Source organism: Apis cerana, linkage group LG1 (genome assembly GCF_029169275.1).
Source record: "Apis cerana isolate GH-2021 linkage group LG1, AcerK_1.0, whole genome shotgun sequence".
NCBI classification, from domain to species: Eukaryota; Metazoa; Arthropoda; class Insecta; order Hymenoptera; family Apidae; genus Apis; species Apis cerana.
In genome coordinates this window covers 23,599,017-23,620,094 of record NC_083852.1, presented here as the reverse complement: position 1 = coordinate 23,620,094, position 21,078 = coordinate 23,599,017, and the positions used below count along the sequence as shown (strand labels likewise).

Genomic DNA, 21,078 nt, shown 5'->3' with positions numbered 1-21,078 from the left:
AATTAAATTTAATATATTATTTTACTGCTTTCAAGATATGTGTATATTTTTTAATATTATTTTATTCGTTTATATCAAGAATCAAGAAAAATTATTGCTACTTGTTTTCGGTAATCAAAATCTCAGATTAAAATAAAAGATTAAAAATTCAATTATATTTAGATATTAATAATTATAAAATGTAATATTCAATAAAATTCATATCAAAGAGACTAATAGAAGAATTAATATATTCTAGATAAAATTGTAATATAGCTATAAATAGTAATACTGTATTAATCTGACATTATAAATTATTTTAATCCGAAGTTCTCCATTCAAATGTATCTATGTATTCATCTTGATATAAAAAATAGTAAGGGGATGCTACTTACAGGGCATGGACCTTATATGCGTTCGATCGATGACATCCCTTCCATGAGTTGTAGTTTGACAGTGGATTTGCAGACTTTTCGGAGTCGGCGCGATGATGGTTTCCTATAAAGCGCCCTCGCTGGATACAATTGTACCCTCCACGGTATCTATCAGAATACTACAAAGACTTGGTGTGTATCATCCGTTTTACGCATTCGTTTTACTTCTTTTTCGTAAAAACTACAATTCTTCTTATACTGCCATCATTGACATCAAAAGGGTTAATTCATAAGGTGAGGAGTTAACCTTAATTTATCATTTATAATAATCGTTTATGAATTTCCATTTGAATTTATAAAAAATTAATATGCATATGGTAGATATTAGATTGTAGAATATTATATTAGAAATCATATAAACTGTCTAAATTTTTTAATAAATAAATGTGATCTTATGATTAGATAAATAAAACATTGAAAAACTTAACTTTTTCTTTGTAATGCTGAACAAACAAATGGATAAAAGAGTCAGTTGTAAATATTTAATGATAAAATATTTTAGCTTTACTTCTTTTAAATATAATCATTTTATCAATAATAACTTTTTTCTTTGAATTTTCGTTCTCATTTTTATTTTAGATTTTAAAATATTATAAATTTTTTTTTATAAATAATAATCTAATTATATATAATACAATAAATGATAATATAATATAATATAATGATTATAAATTACTCTAATATATCGATATTTATATTTTCAAGTTCATTTATTTATATTAAATTTTGATATATATATATATATATATATATATATATATTCATATATATATATACACTTAATAAATCTATTTAATTTCACGTATAGAAGTAAATATAATCTAAAAAAAATATATATTATGAATGTTTATATATATGTTTGACATAATAATACTATCACAATGCCAATTTCTGAATGAGGCTTCCTAAACAGCTGATTGAACATAGAACTGCGTACATTATCAAATAATCGTGATATTCACGATATGTTCAGTACTTTGTAATATGCATCATACAAACGCTCAATTTCATAAATAACTATGATACATTTGCGAAAGAATTTTTTTTTTAAAGACAATCATCGATAGCAATCATAACATAATAAACAAAAGTAGAATTTGTGTTATGGTTAATCATTTTTGAAACTCAATTTATTTGTTTAGTATAAAAACACATTAGCATTGAAAAAAAATTATAATATATAAAATGATAATATATAATTATTAATAATAATATATAAATGTTAATAATAATTAGGATACTATTAAGATTTTTTTACAAAAGTGCAGTTATAAAATATAGATGTGTAATATAGAAACATTATATCAAAATATTTTTAAGTTTAAAAGTTAATTTCAAAAGTTTTACATTCATTTCTTTTTTAATAATATTTATTATTTTATATAATATTTATTATATATGAATATAGTACAAGTTTTAATGAGAATTATTATTATATTAGAATTATATAATTTAATAGTAATTGATTGTAATTTTCTAATATTACCATCATTATTTACTATATTATTTGTCAAATAGGAAATGCAAAGAATATTGATTTTTATTATTTCATTCCATTTTATTCCATTTAATCTATTCATTATTATAAATAAATTTTCTAAGATTACCTCAAAATATTATTCTCGTTTGTTTTTGATAATTATCTAAGATCAATAAATATTTCGATAGTGTATAAAATTTTAATGAAATTTAATGAAATATATAAAAAATGTTTATTATGGCAAAAATATCTATAAATATTCTTAATAATGTTTTTTATATAATATAGATATATTATTAGATAGATATAGATAGATTAAAAGAATCTTTGAAAAAGTTATTTTTATATTTTGATTATTTATTATTTAATACTATTTAATTGGAATAATAACTACATCGTAAAAGAAAAAAGGAAAATACTTAACAATATTATATTAAAATAAAATAAGAATTTTTTGAAATTATTATATTATTGAATTGTTTGAAATTATAATATGTGTCGAACAAAAAATTGAAAATTTGATAGAATCGAAAATCCTAACGTCATTAATCGATCATATTTTCGATAATCGATAATAAATATTTTCTTTCGAATAAAATTATTTTTATAAATCATGAGAAATTAAATATTGTGGTGTATATAATTACGAATATTTATTTGATGAAAATTATTGCAAAAAAAAATCGATTTGTTCAATTCAGAATGAAATTACATATATATTTTAATAATTTTCATTTTAGAATGCATTTGTATGAAATAAAAAAGGAAGTAAATTCATTTAATGAAAACATTGCGATTATTAAATGATATTTCCAACCCAAATGATTATCATTACCGGTTCCTGTTTATTGTAGATAAAGATTTTAGTTCGTTATTTTAATTTTTTTAATTCTTTTTTAAATTACAAAATAAAAATTCTATTAAAAATATAAATTTATCTTTAATTTTATCTTTGATTTCAAATAAATATATTCTATAAATATACTTTATAGAAAAATAAATTTAGTCTAACCTTCAACTAATAAAGTTACGTCATTTCGAAGTGAATATGTACATAAATATAATATAATAAAACCTTGGATGATTGAAAGTAAAATATACTATATTTATGATTAAAAGAAGTTGTAATAAATACATCTTGTTCTAACAAGAGTTTATTTCTTTGATGATACAGAAAAATGTTTTTCTTCGAGAAACACTTTTCTAATATCTGATATTATTAAATTGTTTATGAAACGACATTGTGTAAAATAAATAGCGCTTTTCAAGGACACATGTGAGGACAAATGCATAATTTGTTTCTCTTTAACATTCTAGATGTTACTATTGCATTTTCTACGTGCACTACTTGTAGATAATTTCTTTAAATATTTATCATGAAAATTATTTTTATTTTTATTTTATTATCTCATTTATAATTTTAATTGTAAATTAATTTATAATTTTTTATTGTGTGTATGATATATTGTATAATTTATTAAATGCATTTTATATGTTTAAATGGAAATGGATACTTTAAATAAAAATTAAATTTTTATTATAAAACTATTAGGATTTGGATAATAATGATAATAAAACTATTTTCATTTATAAATAATATTTAGGAATAATCAATTATTAAATTAAAATAATATATCAATATTATATAATTAAACTCTTGTATTAACTCTTTATGAAACAAATTAAAAATTAATTCTTAATGAAAGCTTTGTAATTATTATATTGCGATATCTATAATAATAAATAAGGTTTCTTAAACAAATTTTCTAAGCTGGAATATTGTGAAACATTTTATATCACGTAACGAGCACTGTTATTAAGCTATTAGCATTATTTTTCAAATGGTCTGCTAAAAGGTTAGGTTATCTAATTGAGAACTAACCATGATATCACATGACTTTCAAAATAAGTTTTTTTTAAAAAAAATTTTTATGTTTACGTTATAAATAGTATTACCTATAATTCACATCATCAAAAAAACATTTCTTTCATTTACACGTGAAACAAAAAACATTTCTTTCATTTACACATGAAATTTATTAATTTATGAATACTTTTAAAATGCTCGAGAAATTCGAAAGCATTTTCTAAATGTTTTGAACTTCGATATCGATTTCAATATAATATCGATTATTATACGAAATGAGAATGTTCATGGATGAATAAAATTTTCTAACGGATGCAGACTGATATTGATATTCGGAAAGATAAGTATAATCCGAAACACGACGGGCATTGTACTCGAGGAAGCGAGAGCGTGTCGAGCTGAACACGCGAATGCCTGCTGATGTGCACGTGATTTTAGCGTGCCACGGTTCCACGGCATCGACCGACTTCCCCCTCCCTATGTTCCACTGATGCAGTCACACCACTATGCTATTTATGTAGATACATACATCGGTTTCATGGTAAAAGCTTTGTTTTCTTATTTTGTTTTTCCAATGACAAAAATTCATTAAAAATAGGATCGAAATCAATATAAATTTTTTTATATTAATAATTAAAAAATATAAATTTTTAATATTTGCGTAAATATTTTTTTTTCTATTGCTTGTTCGTTTTATGATATATATATATATATATATATATATATATATCATGAAAGATTGAGTTTTACTTTTCTATGCGTTTAGATTATAGAAGATTTTGTTTAATAGCGAAAATAACGATCAAGATAAAGGTTAGATTTAGATTTTAGGTATATATAGTTTTCTATGCTGGTATGCTGCTATATGTATAGTTTTCACTCTTACATTCACAGGTAAAAGTAATGCTCTCTCCAGTGGAACATTTTCGCATGGAAATAAAATCTTGATGATATGTAATTTCTGTGGCGATTACGAAGATTGATTTTTATAAACATTTATTTATAATTCGTTGCTTTAAAAAACATATCAAAAAAGTTACAATTATATTGTTTTAAATAAACAATTAATACGAAATTCAAGAGATTTAGATTACATTTTATTTTTCAGTTAATTAATAAAATAACAAATTATTATATGACAATAAAAATTTATTTAAAAAAATCTGTATTTACATATTTCAATTATTTTTTGATAAAACATCGATTCTCAATAAAAGTGTATTTTTTTTTAAATGTGATGATGTGATTTATTTTTCTATGTGTGATAAATGTGTATAATATGTGTGTATCATGAAGTATAAAAATATCATGTACAAATTTAGAAATAGTTACTTTGCTTCCATTTTAAAATGCAATATTAACATAAACATAAAGCAAATGTTTTATATAATGAGAATAAGCTGGAACTTATAATTGGAATTTAAATTCTATAAAACATAAATTTTACTAGCGTAATATAGTTATAAATATTTTTAAAAACTTTTATTTTTTAAATGAATTTTTTTATGAACATATATTTTGATTTAAAAATAGTGAAATTTTATCATAAAAAATCATTATTTTTTTTAAATTATGATTCACTGTTTTTTTCCTATGAGATTAAATTTTTAATAATAGAAACGATTGCTCAATAGAATTTATATGTATTAAATTTTTAAAAGAAAATTTAATATTTAATAATAGATATATACGAAAAATCACAAGATTGTTTTTGAAAATAAGCAATTTTTTCAAATCGTTAAGTCTAAATCGTTGAAATCGTAAACATATTTTCGATAATATAGTTAGAAAAAAAAAATTTAGAATAGTACAAATCAATTTATGATATGATGGTGAACAAAGTAAATAAAAATATTTTTAATATTTGTTGATAATTGATTATGAACATAGAACATTATTATAAAAAAAGTGATAAATGATATTAAAAATTATATATTGTATATATTATAAGAATCTCTTTGTATTTTAATTTAAAATGATAATTTTAAAAATTATTGGTATATGAAATGTCATTTTTTAATATTAAAATAATTTTTATTCGCATGTTTACTTTTTAATACATATAGGATATTCTGTATTATAAGTCAATGACTTGAAAGATAATCTTTCATAACAATTGTAACTAGATTCTTTTAATATACATATAAATTCTTTAAGTAGTAATAATCAATATTTTCCATTGAACTTATCTTGTAATAAACATGTATACAATATATATATAATATGCACAAGATAAAATGCTAGTAATCATTGCACGATTTATATATTTGAAAATATTTTTTTCTTGAATATAAATGTCAACATTAACGAATAATGAAAAATTAACAAGCATAATTTTAACTTATGTTACTATGTTAAATCGTATCATTCTTTATGCGTTCATATTTTATTTTTAATATGTTCTTTTATCGAGAAGAAATTATTATAACTCGTAATCTCTATCTATTGATTTTATCTTGAGTATCGATAAAATATCTTTATAAGTGAATGTCTATTCTTTGTAAAAAGAATTAAGAAATCTATTTTAAATTTAGATAGATTAAATTTTAAATCTTTTCCTACTAATGATTAAGATTCGATAAATATTCTTCAAAAATTTGTTATTAATTAATAAAATCATTAGTACATAGTATTTTAACAAATAAAAAAATATCAGAAGTGGTATTAATCTAAAAGTCGAAATGTATGATACCTGGATATTAATCAGAAATTGATTTAGCTGACTAGCGAAATGTCATTGTAATTCTGATTATTTATCATAAATTATTTCCAAGACATACTATATTATCAGTTATTTGAATCATTGAAATAGTTAGACAAATTTTTACAAAATTTATATCAATATCGATTAAAAAGAGGTTTTGAGAAATTAGATTTTAGTTGTTTATAAAAGATAAATCGTATTGATTAAAAATAATTGATAGTTAACATATTAGAGATTTCTAAAAACGAGAGTTTTATGAAAATTATGTAATAATTTTTGGATAATAAATGATTGATAACGGTACGATTTTTTTTTCTTGTGAATAATAACTTCTTAAACGAGACAAACTGTCTCGATAAAATATTTTGCTCTTCCTTATAAACAAGATCAATATTATAATACAATTAATTTTGCTATGTTTTTATGTAAAAATAACTTATCATATTTAATTTCCTTTTTTTCAAAAAAATTATTTTTTATCATCAAATTGATGCTTAGATGCTTAGAAAATGATAAAAAAATATCAAAATCAAAGAATTTTTTTATTATAAAAATATAATTAAAAAAATCATATTAAATATATTTTAAAATAATTAAAACAAAATATCGATAGCATTAATATATAATATTCGTAATGCCATCATATTGCTTTATTGTTATTAATTTCAATACAAATGTCAAAAGAAAATAATTTTTTGTTTTTTTTTTTTTTCATTATATAAAACATTCAAAAATGAGCCCAAGTTAAACATAAAATTATTTGTATAATATACAAGTACTTATAATCCTCCTCTTGTCTTGTATAGTATTATTTCAGTACTGAAATGAAATAAGCATTCTAGACAAACTGTCTGTCTCGGTCTGTTTCTGCGTGTTTGTCGTCACTACAATTTTCGTTCATAGAATAATAATGATGCCAAATACATACAGTGATAAAACAATGAATAATATTGAATATGAAAATAAATAAATATTAATAGATCAGATTAGTTAATTAAAAACAGAAATATAGGCATTAATGTTATCATACGATATTAAAATGGAATAAATTTGTTTAAAAATAAACAATAAAATAATTAAAAAATATTGCAATTGCATTGTGTTATCATAACTATTTATTTATTCAAATTGATTTTAATTAATCTTATCGATTTTTTATATCTAGAGAGTTATTAGTAATTATAATTAAACAGTTTTTTATTTTTTCTCGTATTTTTTTTTTATACTTAATTTTTATTATTTTCCATATTTTATAAATCTTAATAATTTAACAAAATAAAATAAGATAAAAGAATGATATTGCTATTAAATAATACCACATATAATATTCGTACTTATTCCTTGTCCATTTAATTATAAAGTTTTCGTTTCTACTGAATAACCAAATCACATAATCGTTAATCACTCAATGCAAGAATTCTCGTTTTTTAAACGATTCGCATATTTGATGAAGAATTATTACATGATAAATAGAAAAATAAATTTTTAAAATTATAATTTAATGTATTTTCTTGTTATCTTATATTGAGAAACTTGAATAATTTTTTTCATAAACGAATAGTTTAACCTAGATTTCGATAATTTCTTAATAATAGAAATAATAGAAATCAATCTGTTATTAAGATCTTTCGTCTGAAATATTTATAAGTTTATGTCAGGGACAACATGATTATTTGTGCAAATATATCACAATCGAATCTTCTATTTGTTCTTCACTTGAAGATTTTTGTTTTTAATTAATAAAAATTTTTTTTTATATATAAATGTTTTTATTTTCATTTATGTTTCACGTGTACAGTACATGTCATTTGATTCTATACAAATATTACGAATCGATCGTTATCAATGTTATCGAATAAAAAAAAAGAAAAAGAAAATAAAAAATCAATTTGTGCGATTTAACCGCAAGAGTTCTGGAACAACTTGTGATACTCATGCGATCTAGAAAATTAATTTCGCATCAAGATAAATCTTATCTCAATTATTCAATGACAATTTGTTCCCAGATTTGTTTTCTTATGACGTATAATGAAAATAAGAATGGATGAACATTGTAAGGTCATCATAGAATTGATAAGAATGATATCATCACCTGATCAATAATAATAATGTTAAATCAAAATAAAAAACACAATCAAAATTACAATAAAAATTACAATCAAAATAAAGCAATGTGATTCTTTATGATCATATTATATATATGTAAATATGTCGAATTGGTGAAAGTGTATATAACATATCAGATTGGTAATTGATTATTGTCTTCTTTTTATGCATATATATTTTTAATAGAAAATATTAGCGATTAAAATAAATTTGAATTGATAAAAAATCAGAAAAAGATTATTTATATTTTCTCTTAATTATAGATAAAATAAATATATAAATTTATTGTTTTTTTTTACCATTAAATTTTATCAATCAATCCATTTAAAGGTTATTTGAAGATAAATTTGAACTGGATTAAACAGCAAAAAAATTGAATTGTTTCCTTTTTTTAATTTGGTGATATAAATTTAGACAAAATTATTATTAAAAAATATATTTATTTTTCTTTTCTTAGAAAAATAATTTTAAAAATATTTATTACGTTATCAATTACGTTCAAAACAATCAATTAGCTACTTCATGAAGCGTGACATTCGTTAAATCTGTTTATCGATCTTAAAAAGGTAAAGAAAACGTATAAATAACCGTATTCTATGAGATATTGATTACTCAACGATATTTCAAGAATAGGACATCATCTGTTTGATAAAATGATTGTTTAATAAATATCGATATTTAACATCTCTCTTATATTATCTGTAAAATTGATAATGTATATAAGTATTGTTATTGTACTAAACTCTATTTATGTGTTAATCATATTTGAAATATCTATTCATTGTGCAAAAAAAAATCTCAATAAATCAGAAAATTTTCCTTAATTGTTATATAGAAATTAAATTTTATTATTTCTACACATTTATTAATTATTGCTTCATGCAATAAGAGTTTTCAAATTACTTGAAAAGTCTAAGAAAAAATTGTTTTTCATTTGAAAAAATTTCTTGCGTATGCGAGAAAAAGAATCATTAACACATCGATGGTAGGTGAATATTTTTACATAACTTCTTATGAAATACACAAAGGATATTAAATTCTCACTATTATTATCATAACCGATACATTGAGAAAAATAGAAGAGAACAAAGCTTCATTATTTTTTATAAATGAATAAACAATTTTTTAATTTGCTAGAATTTTTGCAATGAGATCTGAGTATTTTTAAATCAATGACTATAATTTTCTTTATTATTATTTTACTGCAATTCTCAAAAGTCAATATAATGTAAAATAAATTTCAGTTTTTATAATTATAAACGTATTAAATGATATAATTCGACAAAAAAATAATTTATAATTTTTTTTCTCGGTATGATCTTCAATTTATTATATCACAATAATTTATAATGCAATATTATCATAATTATCATTAAAAAATATTGTTAAGTATATCATTTTCATTGTTAAAATATGTATTTCTTGTAATTATAAATAAGAATCATAATTCTTTGCGAGAATTCTCGAAATTAATGTTCGAAAAGTAAAACCCAGTAAAATCCATCGTAATCATCATCGAAATAAAAACATGACCTATCTGTGCCTCATTCATGCGTCTATCACGACTTACTGGACGAACATACAAGCATTGGTATAGGAGAAAAACAGAAGTTGCACGTGGTCCGCGAATGCTCGTGAGTACCTGTTCCGTTTCTTCTAGCCCCTTCCATAGCTCCTTTTCTGTCTACCATGACTAACGCAGCCTGAACGAGAAAGCTCGTGACGGTATAAAAGTGAACGAGCGTTACGGCGTTCTACTAGTATGTTTTATGCGTTTGACGAGAAACGTTTCGTGTTTTCATTATTTTCCATTTTCTTTTTATTATATTCTTTTTTCTCGATTTGAATTTTCATTTAATCCACTCGAGTGAGCATCGAAATCGAAAAGTTTTTTAGAATCGTATATTGAATCGAGTGTATTGGTCAAGATAAACTTTTAAGAAAAATATTAGGAGAAAAAGCGTTACATATATAATCGAAAATTGTGAAATAAGAAAAATACATAATGCCTATTGAATTGGAATCAGTGACACCGATTACACACAAACCTTGTTCACCTTGCAACGGGTATGCATTTTGATCTCGATTAGTGATTTGCAGTTGAAATTTGAGTTAAGCATGCACAAGTGTAAAATTGCCTCGATTATCTTGGTATTACATGAACTATTTATGTATCATGATAAATGCGTGTGTAAGAGGTAACAGCTGACGTGCAGTAGATCGGGTTAACGGCGTGCTTCCGCTTGTGCTGCGTCTGCTCGAAAATTTCCATTCTTCATTTCAGTTTAATCAATTATATAGTTCGATAAAAATTTTTTGCGTATATCTTTTATCTTTTTTTTAAAGATTTTGATTATTGATAGATTAATTATTTCCTTTTATCATTACATTTATTTTTATATTTTTGAATCTAAAAATAACCAAATTTATTCTTTTTTTTAACTATGTCATACTAAAACATTTTTTTTTATCTAGAAAATAATACTCAAAAGAGAAACATAAAATAGTATTATCAGCAATGAAAATCTAATTTATAATTATAAGTTGAATGATTCAAAATCCATCATATCATAAATATATATATGTATCTGAAACATTACCTATTTCATCCTATTTAAATACAATTTCTTTGCTCTATTCCAGGGAAAAGAAAATGAACAAGTTGTGCAAGCAGGTATCCATCGATAGCCCGAACGTAACAGGTCGTGAATGGGTGTTCAGCTTCGACGTTCCTGTTCCCGATGTTCCGGCACATGGAGCCCGGATACGGGTGATGTGTGCAGGTGCTTGTTATCATCCTCGTCGCTCGCCCAGTCTGTCTAGCCTCACCTCCGTTTCTAGTGCTAGCAGTTTGGCCACAGATGTCTCGATGGAGGGTGATTTTCCGGTATCCATGCCACACCATGGAGTTCGTGATGCGGCTCTGTTTCCCGGATACGAAGTTGCAGGAGTGATCGAGTCCCTTGGGGCGAACGTGCCCGAGGATTGCGAATACACAGTTGGAGATCGAGTGATCCTTTACCCGTATGAGGGCATACCAAACGGATACGTTGAATATCTGGTCGTATACGATCTCAAATATCTCATAAAAATACCCGATAATGTGAGCCTGAGCGTCGCTGCGATGCTTCCTGCTGGTGCTCTCCTAGCCATGAACACTGTTTTCGCCACCCACGAACACATTCAAGCATTGCTGAAACAAAGGGGTGTGAACAGCGTTTGCAAGATTCTGATCGTTGGTACCGGTGGTCTGGCTCTTTGGGCGCTCAGAATTGCTGCTTATCATTTCAGCAATATGAAGGATAGGGTTACCATTACTATCGCCTCGTTGAAAGACGACGGATTAACTATGGCTCAAGAGTTTCAACGGTGAGTTATTTTTGTTTCGCTCGATATATATACGTAGGTTATTCGTATGTAGATGGTAGATGTAAATAGTATGGTGCTTATTAGATCCAACAATGTTTGTCGTTGATCTTTGAACCGAGAAGCTAACAACGTTTGATCGGTCTCTATTATCGAGGCTTTTTTTAGACAAACAAATTGCCTATAAAGATCCAAATCATAAAACAACTTAGATAAATTATTAGGATACTTTGCAGAATTCCATTTATCTCTTTTTTAATTATTATTAATCTTGAATTATCTCGAATCTTTTCCGTATACGTTGTTTAGGCGATACAATTTGTTTATATTTATAATTGAGTAATTTTGCAATATTATCTAATCGATAAAAAAATTGTAATTAATTATTATTTTCTCACATGTATTTATATTTCAATTTTTTGCACTATATTATTTGCTGCAATTATTTCATTTGTATATATCACGCATAATTTAAGTATTGATATTCATATATAATATAATCATTTATGTTTATATACGTATATGTTTTTCAATACCGTGTTTACGAAGATTATATATAGATATCTGCAATGATTTTAGTTCAAATCCTGGTCGATTCTTTGATGAAATAACAAGATAGTTCTATTTTAAAAATTAAAGTAGATAGATCAATACTCGGTCCACATACCGAAGTCCATTTAGATCTATTCACAAACAGATTTCTTTTTCGATACAGAGTAAACGTGGTACAATGGAGCGAAGATTTATACGAGAAACAGCTGATCGAACGCACGATGGATGCTTGTCAAGGTCATGTGGACGTTGTGATCGATTTCGGCACGACATCACGCAGCCTTCACCGCAGTATGCAATGTTTAAGTAAAGGAGGCGTGGTATTCGTAATCAAGGAAGTGGCCGATCGACTTTTGCCTAAATTCAGCAGACGGGCCGAAGAATGGCAGCAAAATATCAGACCTGTAGAACCCGGTACTCTGGAGCAACTTCGCCAATTGGTCGAATTGGTGGCTTCCGGTGAAATCGAGCCACCACCTCATACCGTATATCCAGCCGAGGAAGTACTCGACGTAGTCCGCAAGTTGTGTCATTCTGAAATTCAAGGACGCGCAATTTTACGCTTCTATCCAGCAGATTAAAAAATTTCTTGGGCAGAAATAATCACGTGCCGTGCGGATCGGCACGTAATGTGAATTTCAAGAGCGATTGAAATGATTGGAAGAACAAGATGGGAACTGGATCACCGATGGTTAATTAAGTATTGCAGCCAATGGGGCTGAACGGATATTTGGAACTGATATTGATGTTTCACAGAATCATCGAGATCAAAAGGATCGTTTCATGATGTTTTTTCTTTGTGTAAGATACAAAGAGGTACAAGAAGAATAGAAGTATGGCTCTTTTCAAGTTTGGAAAACATTTGAAGTCGAACAATTAATGTAAGAAACGATATGATTGATCGTTAGAAAAAGCGAAACGAGAGAAAGAGTTAGATATGCACTGTGTATTATTATGTATTTATCAACGATGCATGTATGATAACGATTATCTTTGAATCACATAGATTGTTGCTCTATACATTATTGGTAAAAAAGAGTACTTATTCTCATCTTTCGTTTCAAGGGAATTTAACCATATGGAGAGTTTATTAATGAAACGAGCGGGTATACAAGCGATTTCGTAAAATCTTTTAGAATAATAAATAGATATTCAAAAAACGATATAAATGTAGAATGTATTGCGGAAAAATTTAACACAGAATAGGATGTAGCATTACATGGAATTTTTCACGTTCTTTCATTATTATTGCAATACTGTTTTCACTTAGAATTCATTAATATTTTCACATGGAATATTATATTTTATATTAATTATTAAAAAATGTTTACAATTCTTTACTTAGATGAAACGAAGTTAAACAATGAAAACAACGAAGGAGAAATACAATTAATTTATAAATTATTAAAATAATGAAACTTCTATGTTCAAATTTCTTAATTACAAGAAACGTGGTTACAATTATTTGTAAGTATAATAAAATCTGCAATCAAATTTCGTTTCTGAATATCTTGTCAATCATTGAATAAAATTATCTACATAATTGACTAATAAAGGAAGTTGGACAACTTGCAAAATTAGAAAAATTAAAGACTATTTCAAATATCGTTCAAATGATACTAAAAAAATTACTTTTTATTTTGAAAAAACAAAAAATTATAATTTTTTTTCATATGTTGTAAGTTTTTTAAATATTCACAACAATATGAAAACTCATTTTAAAAATTAGTTTTATATTTATAAATCGTTTGTTCTTCGACATAAAAAATAATTTCGTTAGTTTGTGAATTATATTTTTACAAAGTTTCAAATTTTCCTAATTTTTCAAATTGTCGATCTTTCTTTGCAAGTTAAGCCTCAGGTAGAATTTAATCTAGATAAGTTTGATGTATCAGAATATAGTACTGTTAATGGTACTGTTAAATATTTAACGTCAATTGAATTGTAATGATCGTTATGGTTTTAATATGAAATATACCTGTTCATCAGGAAATCGGGAAAGACGAAATATTCGTATACGATTGTGATGAATCGTCAAACATTGTCATTTAAATGACAATGAATTCAGAGTGTATTTTGAACATATATTCGAAACATAATTAACACGATTAAAAAGAAGAAGGATGCTTCTACTTATTGATTTGGTACAAATAAAAAAAAAATTATATCTATTAGCAATTTCACAAATGAAATTATAATTGGGCAAAAAGAATTGTTTTGCAATTGTTAATAATTAGATCCGGTGAATGTTAATTTCATGATTTAGTATAACATTTGTAAAATATAATTGTCTCATAATGTAGACATAAGAATTATTTGCGCATTGTAATGTTTCGGGGCATTTTTGTGACTTACCTTTAGGTATCAGTATTCGTTTCTCACATAATTTAGAATAAGTTAGCGTACATTAAAAATCGTTTTAATGTAATGTATGTAATTAATCTCAAATCACAGTTATTAAGTCGTTGTATTTTGAAAGACTGTTTTCTTTATTTAAATGTAACTAACTCTTATTCTTTTTATTATATTTTATTTTTTAATTTTTCATTGTAATTTAAGTGATAATTTAACGATGTGAGTATGATCCACACGTTATTGTATCGATTATTCATTGTGACAGTAATTGTATTATATTATAATGATAATATAATAAATTTATTAAAAATAAATTTTGGTTTCTTTGTTTTTATTTGTCTGTCTTATATTTGAATGTAATTCGATACATAATTCAATAAGACCTCTATATTTTTTTATATGAATTCTATATTTTTTTCATTCATATCAAATATATAATTCGTCGGAAATTAATCAAAATTGTTGAAAGTTAATCGATTAAGCGAATGTTTTAATTTATAGTCATAAAAAAAATATTCAAGAAATCGTTACTAATAATTAAATTCTATTTTGATTTTTAAATTATTATCTATTTTCTTCTGTCTAGTTAATCTATTGTTCTTGATTATGAAAATTATCATATGATATATCGTGTCATGATTAAATTTTTTTTTTTATTAAAACTATCATTAATTTATACAGAACATTAGCATGTTATATAAATTTTACCACACGATTATCATATGTAAAAAAATTAAAAAAAATATAGTTTATTAAAATTAATTAAAATTAAAAATATTATCGTTTATTTTTATATATAATATTAATAATATTAATATTATAATTATATTAATAATATTAATAATTATATTAATGATATTAAATTTATATTTTGTTTCTTCGATTCTTTAACTTATATCTTTAACTTATCGATAATTATTTATGAAACTATTCAATTTTATACTTTATTTCGGAATTCTTTGATTGTATAAAAATATTAAATAATTTTATAAGATTTGATATTGAGTCGTTAAATGCAATATATAAATTATAAAATATTCTAAATAAAATTATTTAGAATATAAATTGTAGTATTAATAATTAGTAATAATTTAAAATAATAATTTTATTTTTAGTTTTATATTTTTATAAACATATATATATTTGGTAAACATAGAACAATAAAGATAACATGTATTATAGTATTAGACATGTAACAGTGTATCTTCTTTGACATAACATGCAAAAATATCATTAAAATATATTATAATATATATTATAAATGATATTATATAGAAGTTTTATAAAATCAATTAAAAAATGTGTATAATGTATTTTTTTCAAATATATACAGTATACAAATATGTGTAGATATTAATATATATAGATATATATTTTTAAATAATAAAATATTTTAAAAATATTTAAAGTGACACAGATTTCTTATAGTATCACAGAAATAATATATCATTGTATAAATAAAATTATAATACACATCTTTTAATTATATTTTATATATATATTTATATGTACAAATAAATATTGAAAAAGTACATTTAAGCGTAAAGCATGAAAATATAAGTACTATAGATATACAATATTATAATACTTTTTAATGATTTTTAAAGATATAATTGAAACATATTAGCAACAAGTTAAAATAATATATAATTTTTTGAATAATTCTTATTTAATAAATTAATTAAAACTTTAACAATAAAAAATTGCGTATTTTAAAAATATTAATATTAACAATTTAATATATATAAATTTTATATATATATATATATATATATATAAATGAATATATAAATTAATAATAATTTGTAAGTTTATTATTTATTACTATTACTCTGTAGGCGGTTCACGTAAATAATTTTTAGGTACGTAACCTTTATTACCGTAACGATCCTCCATAAGCCACCATTCATCATTTCCTTTCTCATCATGAGGTCTAACGAGTCTCAATGCTTGTCCTTTAATGACAGATAATGTTCCAGGTATTTTTATAGAAAAATCATATTCTGCATAGTAAAACTGAAAAATATTATTTATTTTAAATAATAAATAAAATAATTTTTATTATATAATATATAATATAATTAATATTACCTCATAGCTTAAATTTTGATATTGCTGGACTCTAGGAATTTGTTCGATATTACCATAACAATGAATCTCTTTATTCACTTCTTTATTAATATTAAGATCTAGCAATTCTTGCAAATGTGATTGGAATGTAGATTTGAGTTCTTTTTCAGGAGAATCCATACAAATTAAATCAGGCATAGATGTATTACTACATTTATTTGATGTTGTAATTTCATTGGTAATTTGTTTAACTTGTGGTATATTTTGAAGTTGCAAACTTTTAGCAGGTAAAAATCCTTGAGCAACTCCATTATCTACAAACCATCTAGAATTATCACCCATAGGATCTTGTTTCTTAATAACTGCAACTAATGTTCCACGTGCTGCGCCCATATCCAAAGATGAAGTACTTGGTACATTTTCTGTAACAACATATAATTTATCATTGAAATATTTATTTTTCAATGAAATTCTTTGTCTTTCACTTTGTGGGCACCAAGTGGATTGTGCTTCTTCTACACGTGGATTTGATCCAGCAAATGCAAAACGAGTTATTTGATTCCATAATAAATTATGATTAACTAAAAATGATTCCAAAATATCCTGAGATGTTAATTGAGTCGAAGTCTATAAAAATAAATAATAATATAAATAAATTATATAATTTCTATATAGTTTTTATATATTTATATATATAATTATTTTAGTTATATATATTTATTATTATTTATATTTTTTTCTTAATTAAAATACCTCGCAGAGATTTAAATATCTTTTGGTAATTTTTCCACATAAAAGTTTTCTAGCATGTGCAAAAGCACTAATACAATTTATTAATATATTTGTTGCTGCATCAATGACAATTGGTAATTCTTCTCTTAATTGATGTGTTAAAGCTTCATAGTTACTTTTTGCTGTTGATAGTTCATCTTGTGCCTATAAAAAATAAAATATTTTAATTATAATATTTAAAAAAGTAATTAAATATAATAACTAATAAACTTACAATTTTTGATTCTTTATATTTTTCACTTTTAGAAATAGCAGCATCATAATCCAATAATTTATCATGTGTCTTTGTTATTAACACAGCAGGTCCTTCTAATAAAGTTGCTAAACAATTTACTGGTTCACTAACTCTATTTTTTAAACATATTTTTAAGTCTTGAATAAATTGTGACCAAATTATGGATCTTATATCTCTAAGTTTCTTTGCTTCGATATTTACTGTTCCTTGATAATACTGAATTATAAAATCTGATATCATTTCTCCTGAAATAGCTTCATCACTTAAATATGTAAGACAATTTTCAACATCTTTAGATAATTGTAGAGTACATTTTTCAACAGATCTAAATTGTTTCTCTAATTCTTCAAATTCTGGATCAATAGCAATATTTGTTAATCCTAGACTTGAAGCTAATCGTGTACTCAATCTAGTAGACATTTTTGCTACAGAATGCATATTAAGTTTAGCCATTTTTCTTATTAATGTGTTATCATTATCTAAATATTTTGATACTAAATCTTTTCGACGTTTATATTCATTAATATGACTAGCAACAGCAGTCATTGTTTTCCATGCTTCCTCAACTGTATATTTATCAGGGTGAGTATCCTCAGTACACTAAAAAAAAATAAGTATTTAATTTTAAAGAAGTTTATAATACATTAATGATAATATATATAGTACGTGTGTGTATGTGATATAAATATTAACTAACCTTTACTAATTCATATAAAATAAGAGGATACTTTAATATTCTTTGTACTGGTTTTATAAGAATGGAACTCATATCAAAACAAGCTATTTGATATCGTAATGTTTCAATACCTTTATTAAATATTTTCATTATTTCTTCATTATTTTCATACTGAAATTATAAAATGATATATATATAAAAATATATATATAAAAAATACATAAAAAAATATAATTTATTAAAAATAGGTTTATTAAAAAATATAATAACCTTTTTTAATAAACCTAGAGCAGCTTCATGATTTCCACAATATTTAACATAAACACCTTTCAATTTTTCGTTCATTTCTATAAAGCAAGGGCCAATAGTTTGCAATTCTTCATCACATCCTTTCATTGCTTTTAATATCATATCTAACAATTCTTCTGCAACTTGAATAACATCATAAAGATTTCCAAATAAGATAATCACATCTATTCCCAAAGATTCAAGTTGATTTGGATTATATAAGTTAAATGTTTCATATGTTAACTTTAAGTCACGTACATATTCTTTTTCAGTAAGAACTAATTCTGATATAACATTTTGTCTTTGATCTGCCCTTTTTTGTTTAATTTCTAAATTATCATTATCAGCAATATTAATTTGTTGATTAATATTACTTGAAATGTCAATGTTTTCTATCATATTTTTTTGTAAAGGAGTTCTACCTGGTGCAGGTACAGGTGGTGCTGGTCTATGCGGTTCTGAAAGTCTTTTTGATTTTTGTTCATCTGTTTTTTTAGGAACTCCTTCTTCATATGGTATTATTACAAAATCTTCAAAAATATCTGTACTAACATCCGATGATTCTGTAGATAATGGACTTAAATAACTTCTTGGACATAAACCAATTTTACCAAAGTGATCTTCAACATTAACCCAATCTGAATTTGCCATGTTGATTACTTTAACAGTATCACCTTCAAAAATATTTAAATCTCCATCCATTTGAGCTTTAAAAGTATACTCTACTTTTGCTTCAGTTCCTGGCATTAATTCATTATACTGTACTATATTTACTTCTTGATTACACAAATTTTGTTCATTATTTGTTTCATTACAGTCTACTATAATATTAACATAAGATATAGGAAAAATGCCATTTTGATTATCTTTTGTACCTTGTATCCATTCTGAATCTATGTGTTTAATGAGGTGCACTACTTCTTCTGCTTCAAAACTAAGTTCATTTGGAAATTGAGAATTAAATGGATATAAAGTTATAGCATATGGTTTTACATCTACTGCATTTAAATTACTTGTATTTTTTAAACTTTCTGTTACATTTGAAGAAATTGCTTTGAATTCAGGAAATAAATCATAATAATTTGGTGCAGGTTCTTCAACAGATATACTTGTAGAAGGCATCTCAATATTTCTATATATACTTTCATTATAATTTATGGATGAAGAATTATCTGCTGCAGAAGCTATGTCTAATTGATCTACATTGTCATTTATATAAGATATAAAATCTTCTGGAAACATTCCCGTTTTACCATCTTTTGTTATTCCATAACACCAACCATCTTCAAGAATTTCTGTAACAGTGACTATTTCACCTTCTACTAAATCAAGTTCTCCTTCTAGTTGAGCTTTTAAACTAGTTTTTATTCTAGCTTTTTTCCTTATAATCTTTTTCTCTAAGGCTTTCTAAAAGTAATAATTTATTTATAGATTTCACTTACATTTTTTATTTATATTGTTATTTGTTTATTTTTATTAATTATTTATATATTAAAAAATTAGTTTATATAATAAACATACCTTCAATAGTTTGGTATCAAGTTGCCATACATGTGTTAAAGGAAAAATACCCTTTTTAGTATCTATTTGACCTAAATACCATCCAGATCCAACACTTTGTAATCCTATGATCATTTCTCCTATTCTCATATAAATATAATAAAAAATAAATAAAAATAACTTTATTTTGAAGTAAATATCAAATATATTTATATATAAATTTATATAATACTTATATATATATAAATACCTTGAGAAAAACATAAATCTCCATCTTGTTGTCCTGGAAAGGCAGTAATTGATATAAACAAAGTTTCTGAGTCATGTAAAGATGGAATTTCTACTTTATGTAAATGATTCGAAGGAAACTTTCCAGTTCTGCCTCGAGATTCTCCATAACACCAATGTCTATCTATGATACTATATATCTATTTTAATTTTACGAAAAAAATAATTTAATTATTTACTTATTTATAACAAGATTATAAATAAATATTTATAAATATATATATGTATTTATAAAATTACCAAAAAATATTCTCCTTTGTGTAAACTTAATTCTCCATCAATAGTTGTTAAAAAATCAGATAAAACTCTTGTTAATAATCCTGGTTCCATTTTTAAAAATTTAAATTAATTTTATTTAATTTTTAAAAATTATAATTTCTAATTTT

At 23.8% G+C, this 21,078-nt stretch overlaps 2 protein-coding genes across 3 annotated transcripts; one reads left to right on the top strand and one right to left on the bottom strand.

The window, feature by feature from the left end:
- Positions 1–522: 522 nt before the first annotated feature.
- On the top strand, positions 523–15,157 carry LOC108002132 (uncharacterized). 2 transcript variants are annotated; one of them, XM_017063624.3, is made up of 3 exons: positions 523–647; positions 11,214–11,939; positions 12,652–15,157. In XM_017063624.3, the coding sequence occupies exons 2-3, from the start codon at positions 11,224–11,226 to the stop codon at positions 13,067–13,069; spliced, it is 1,134 nt and encodes a 377-aa protein (XP_016919113.1). In that variant the 5' UTR covers positions 523–647; positions 11,214–11,223; the 3' UTR covers positions 13,070–15,157. The 2 variants fall into 2 exon arrangements, with proteins under 2 accessions (XP_016919113.1, XP_016919112.1); XM_017063623.2 differs by lacking the exon at positions 523–647 and adding an exon at positions 10,271–10,637.
- A 1,333-nt stretch (positions 15,158–16,490) lies between these two features.
- On the bottom strand, positions 16,491–21,072 carry LOC108002153 (dynamin-binding protein). Its single transcript, XM_017063656.3, has 9 exons — positions 20,933–21,072; positions 20,655–20,832; positions 20,426–20,544; positions 18,887–20,311; positions 18,638–18,787; positions 17,920–18,540; positions 17,667–17,849; positions 16,935–17,540; positions 16,491–16,859 (listed from the first exon to the last, which is right to left on the bottom strand). The coding sequence occupies exons 1-9, from the start codon at positions 21,020–21,022 to the stop codon at positions 16,671–16,673; spliced, it is 3,561 nt and encodes a 1,186-aa protein (XP_016919145.2). The 5' UTR covers positions 21,023–21,072; the 3' UTR covers positions 16,491–16,670.
- Positions 21,073–21,078: the final 6 nt, after the last annotated feature.

Bases quoted from the DNA above. Each gene is read 5' to 3' on its own strand.
- LOC108002132 (XM_017063623.2), top strand. From the start codon at position 10,576: ATGCCTATTGAATTGGAATCAGTGACACCGATTACACACAAACCTTGT. The intron at 10,638-11,213 runs GTATGCATTTTG...GCTCTATTCCAG, and splicing joins CCTTGTTCACCTTGCAACGG to GGAAAAGAAAATGAACAAGT. The intron at 11,940-12,651 runs GTGAGTTATTTT...TTTTCGATACAG, and splicing joins ATGGCTCAAGAGTTTCAACG to AGTAAACGTGGTACAATGGA.
- LOC108002153 (XM_017063656.3), bottom strand. From the start codon at position 21,022: ATGGAACCAGGATTATTAACAAGAGTTTTATCTGATTTTTTAACAACT. The intron at 20,833-20,932 runs GTAATTTTATAA...AAATTAAAATAG, and splicing joins ACAAAGGAGAATATTTTTTG to ATATATAGTATCATAGATAG. The intron at 18,788-18,886 runs GTTATTATATTT...TTATAATTTCAG, and splicing joins CTCTAGGTTTATTAAAAAAG to TATGAAAATAATGAAGAAAT.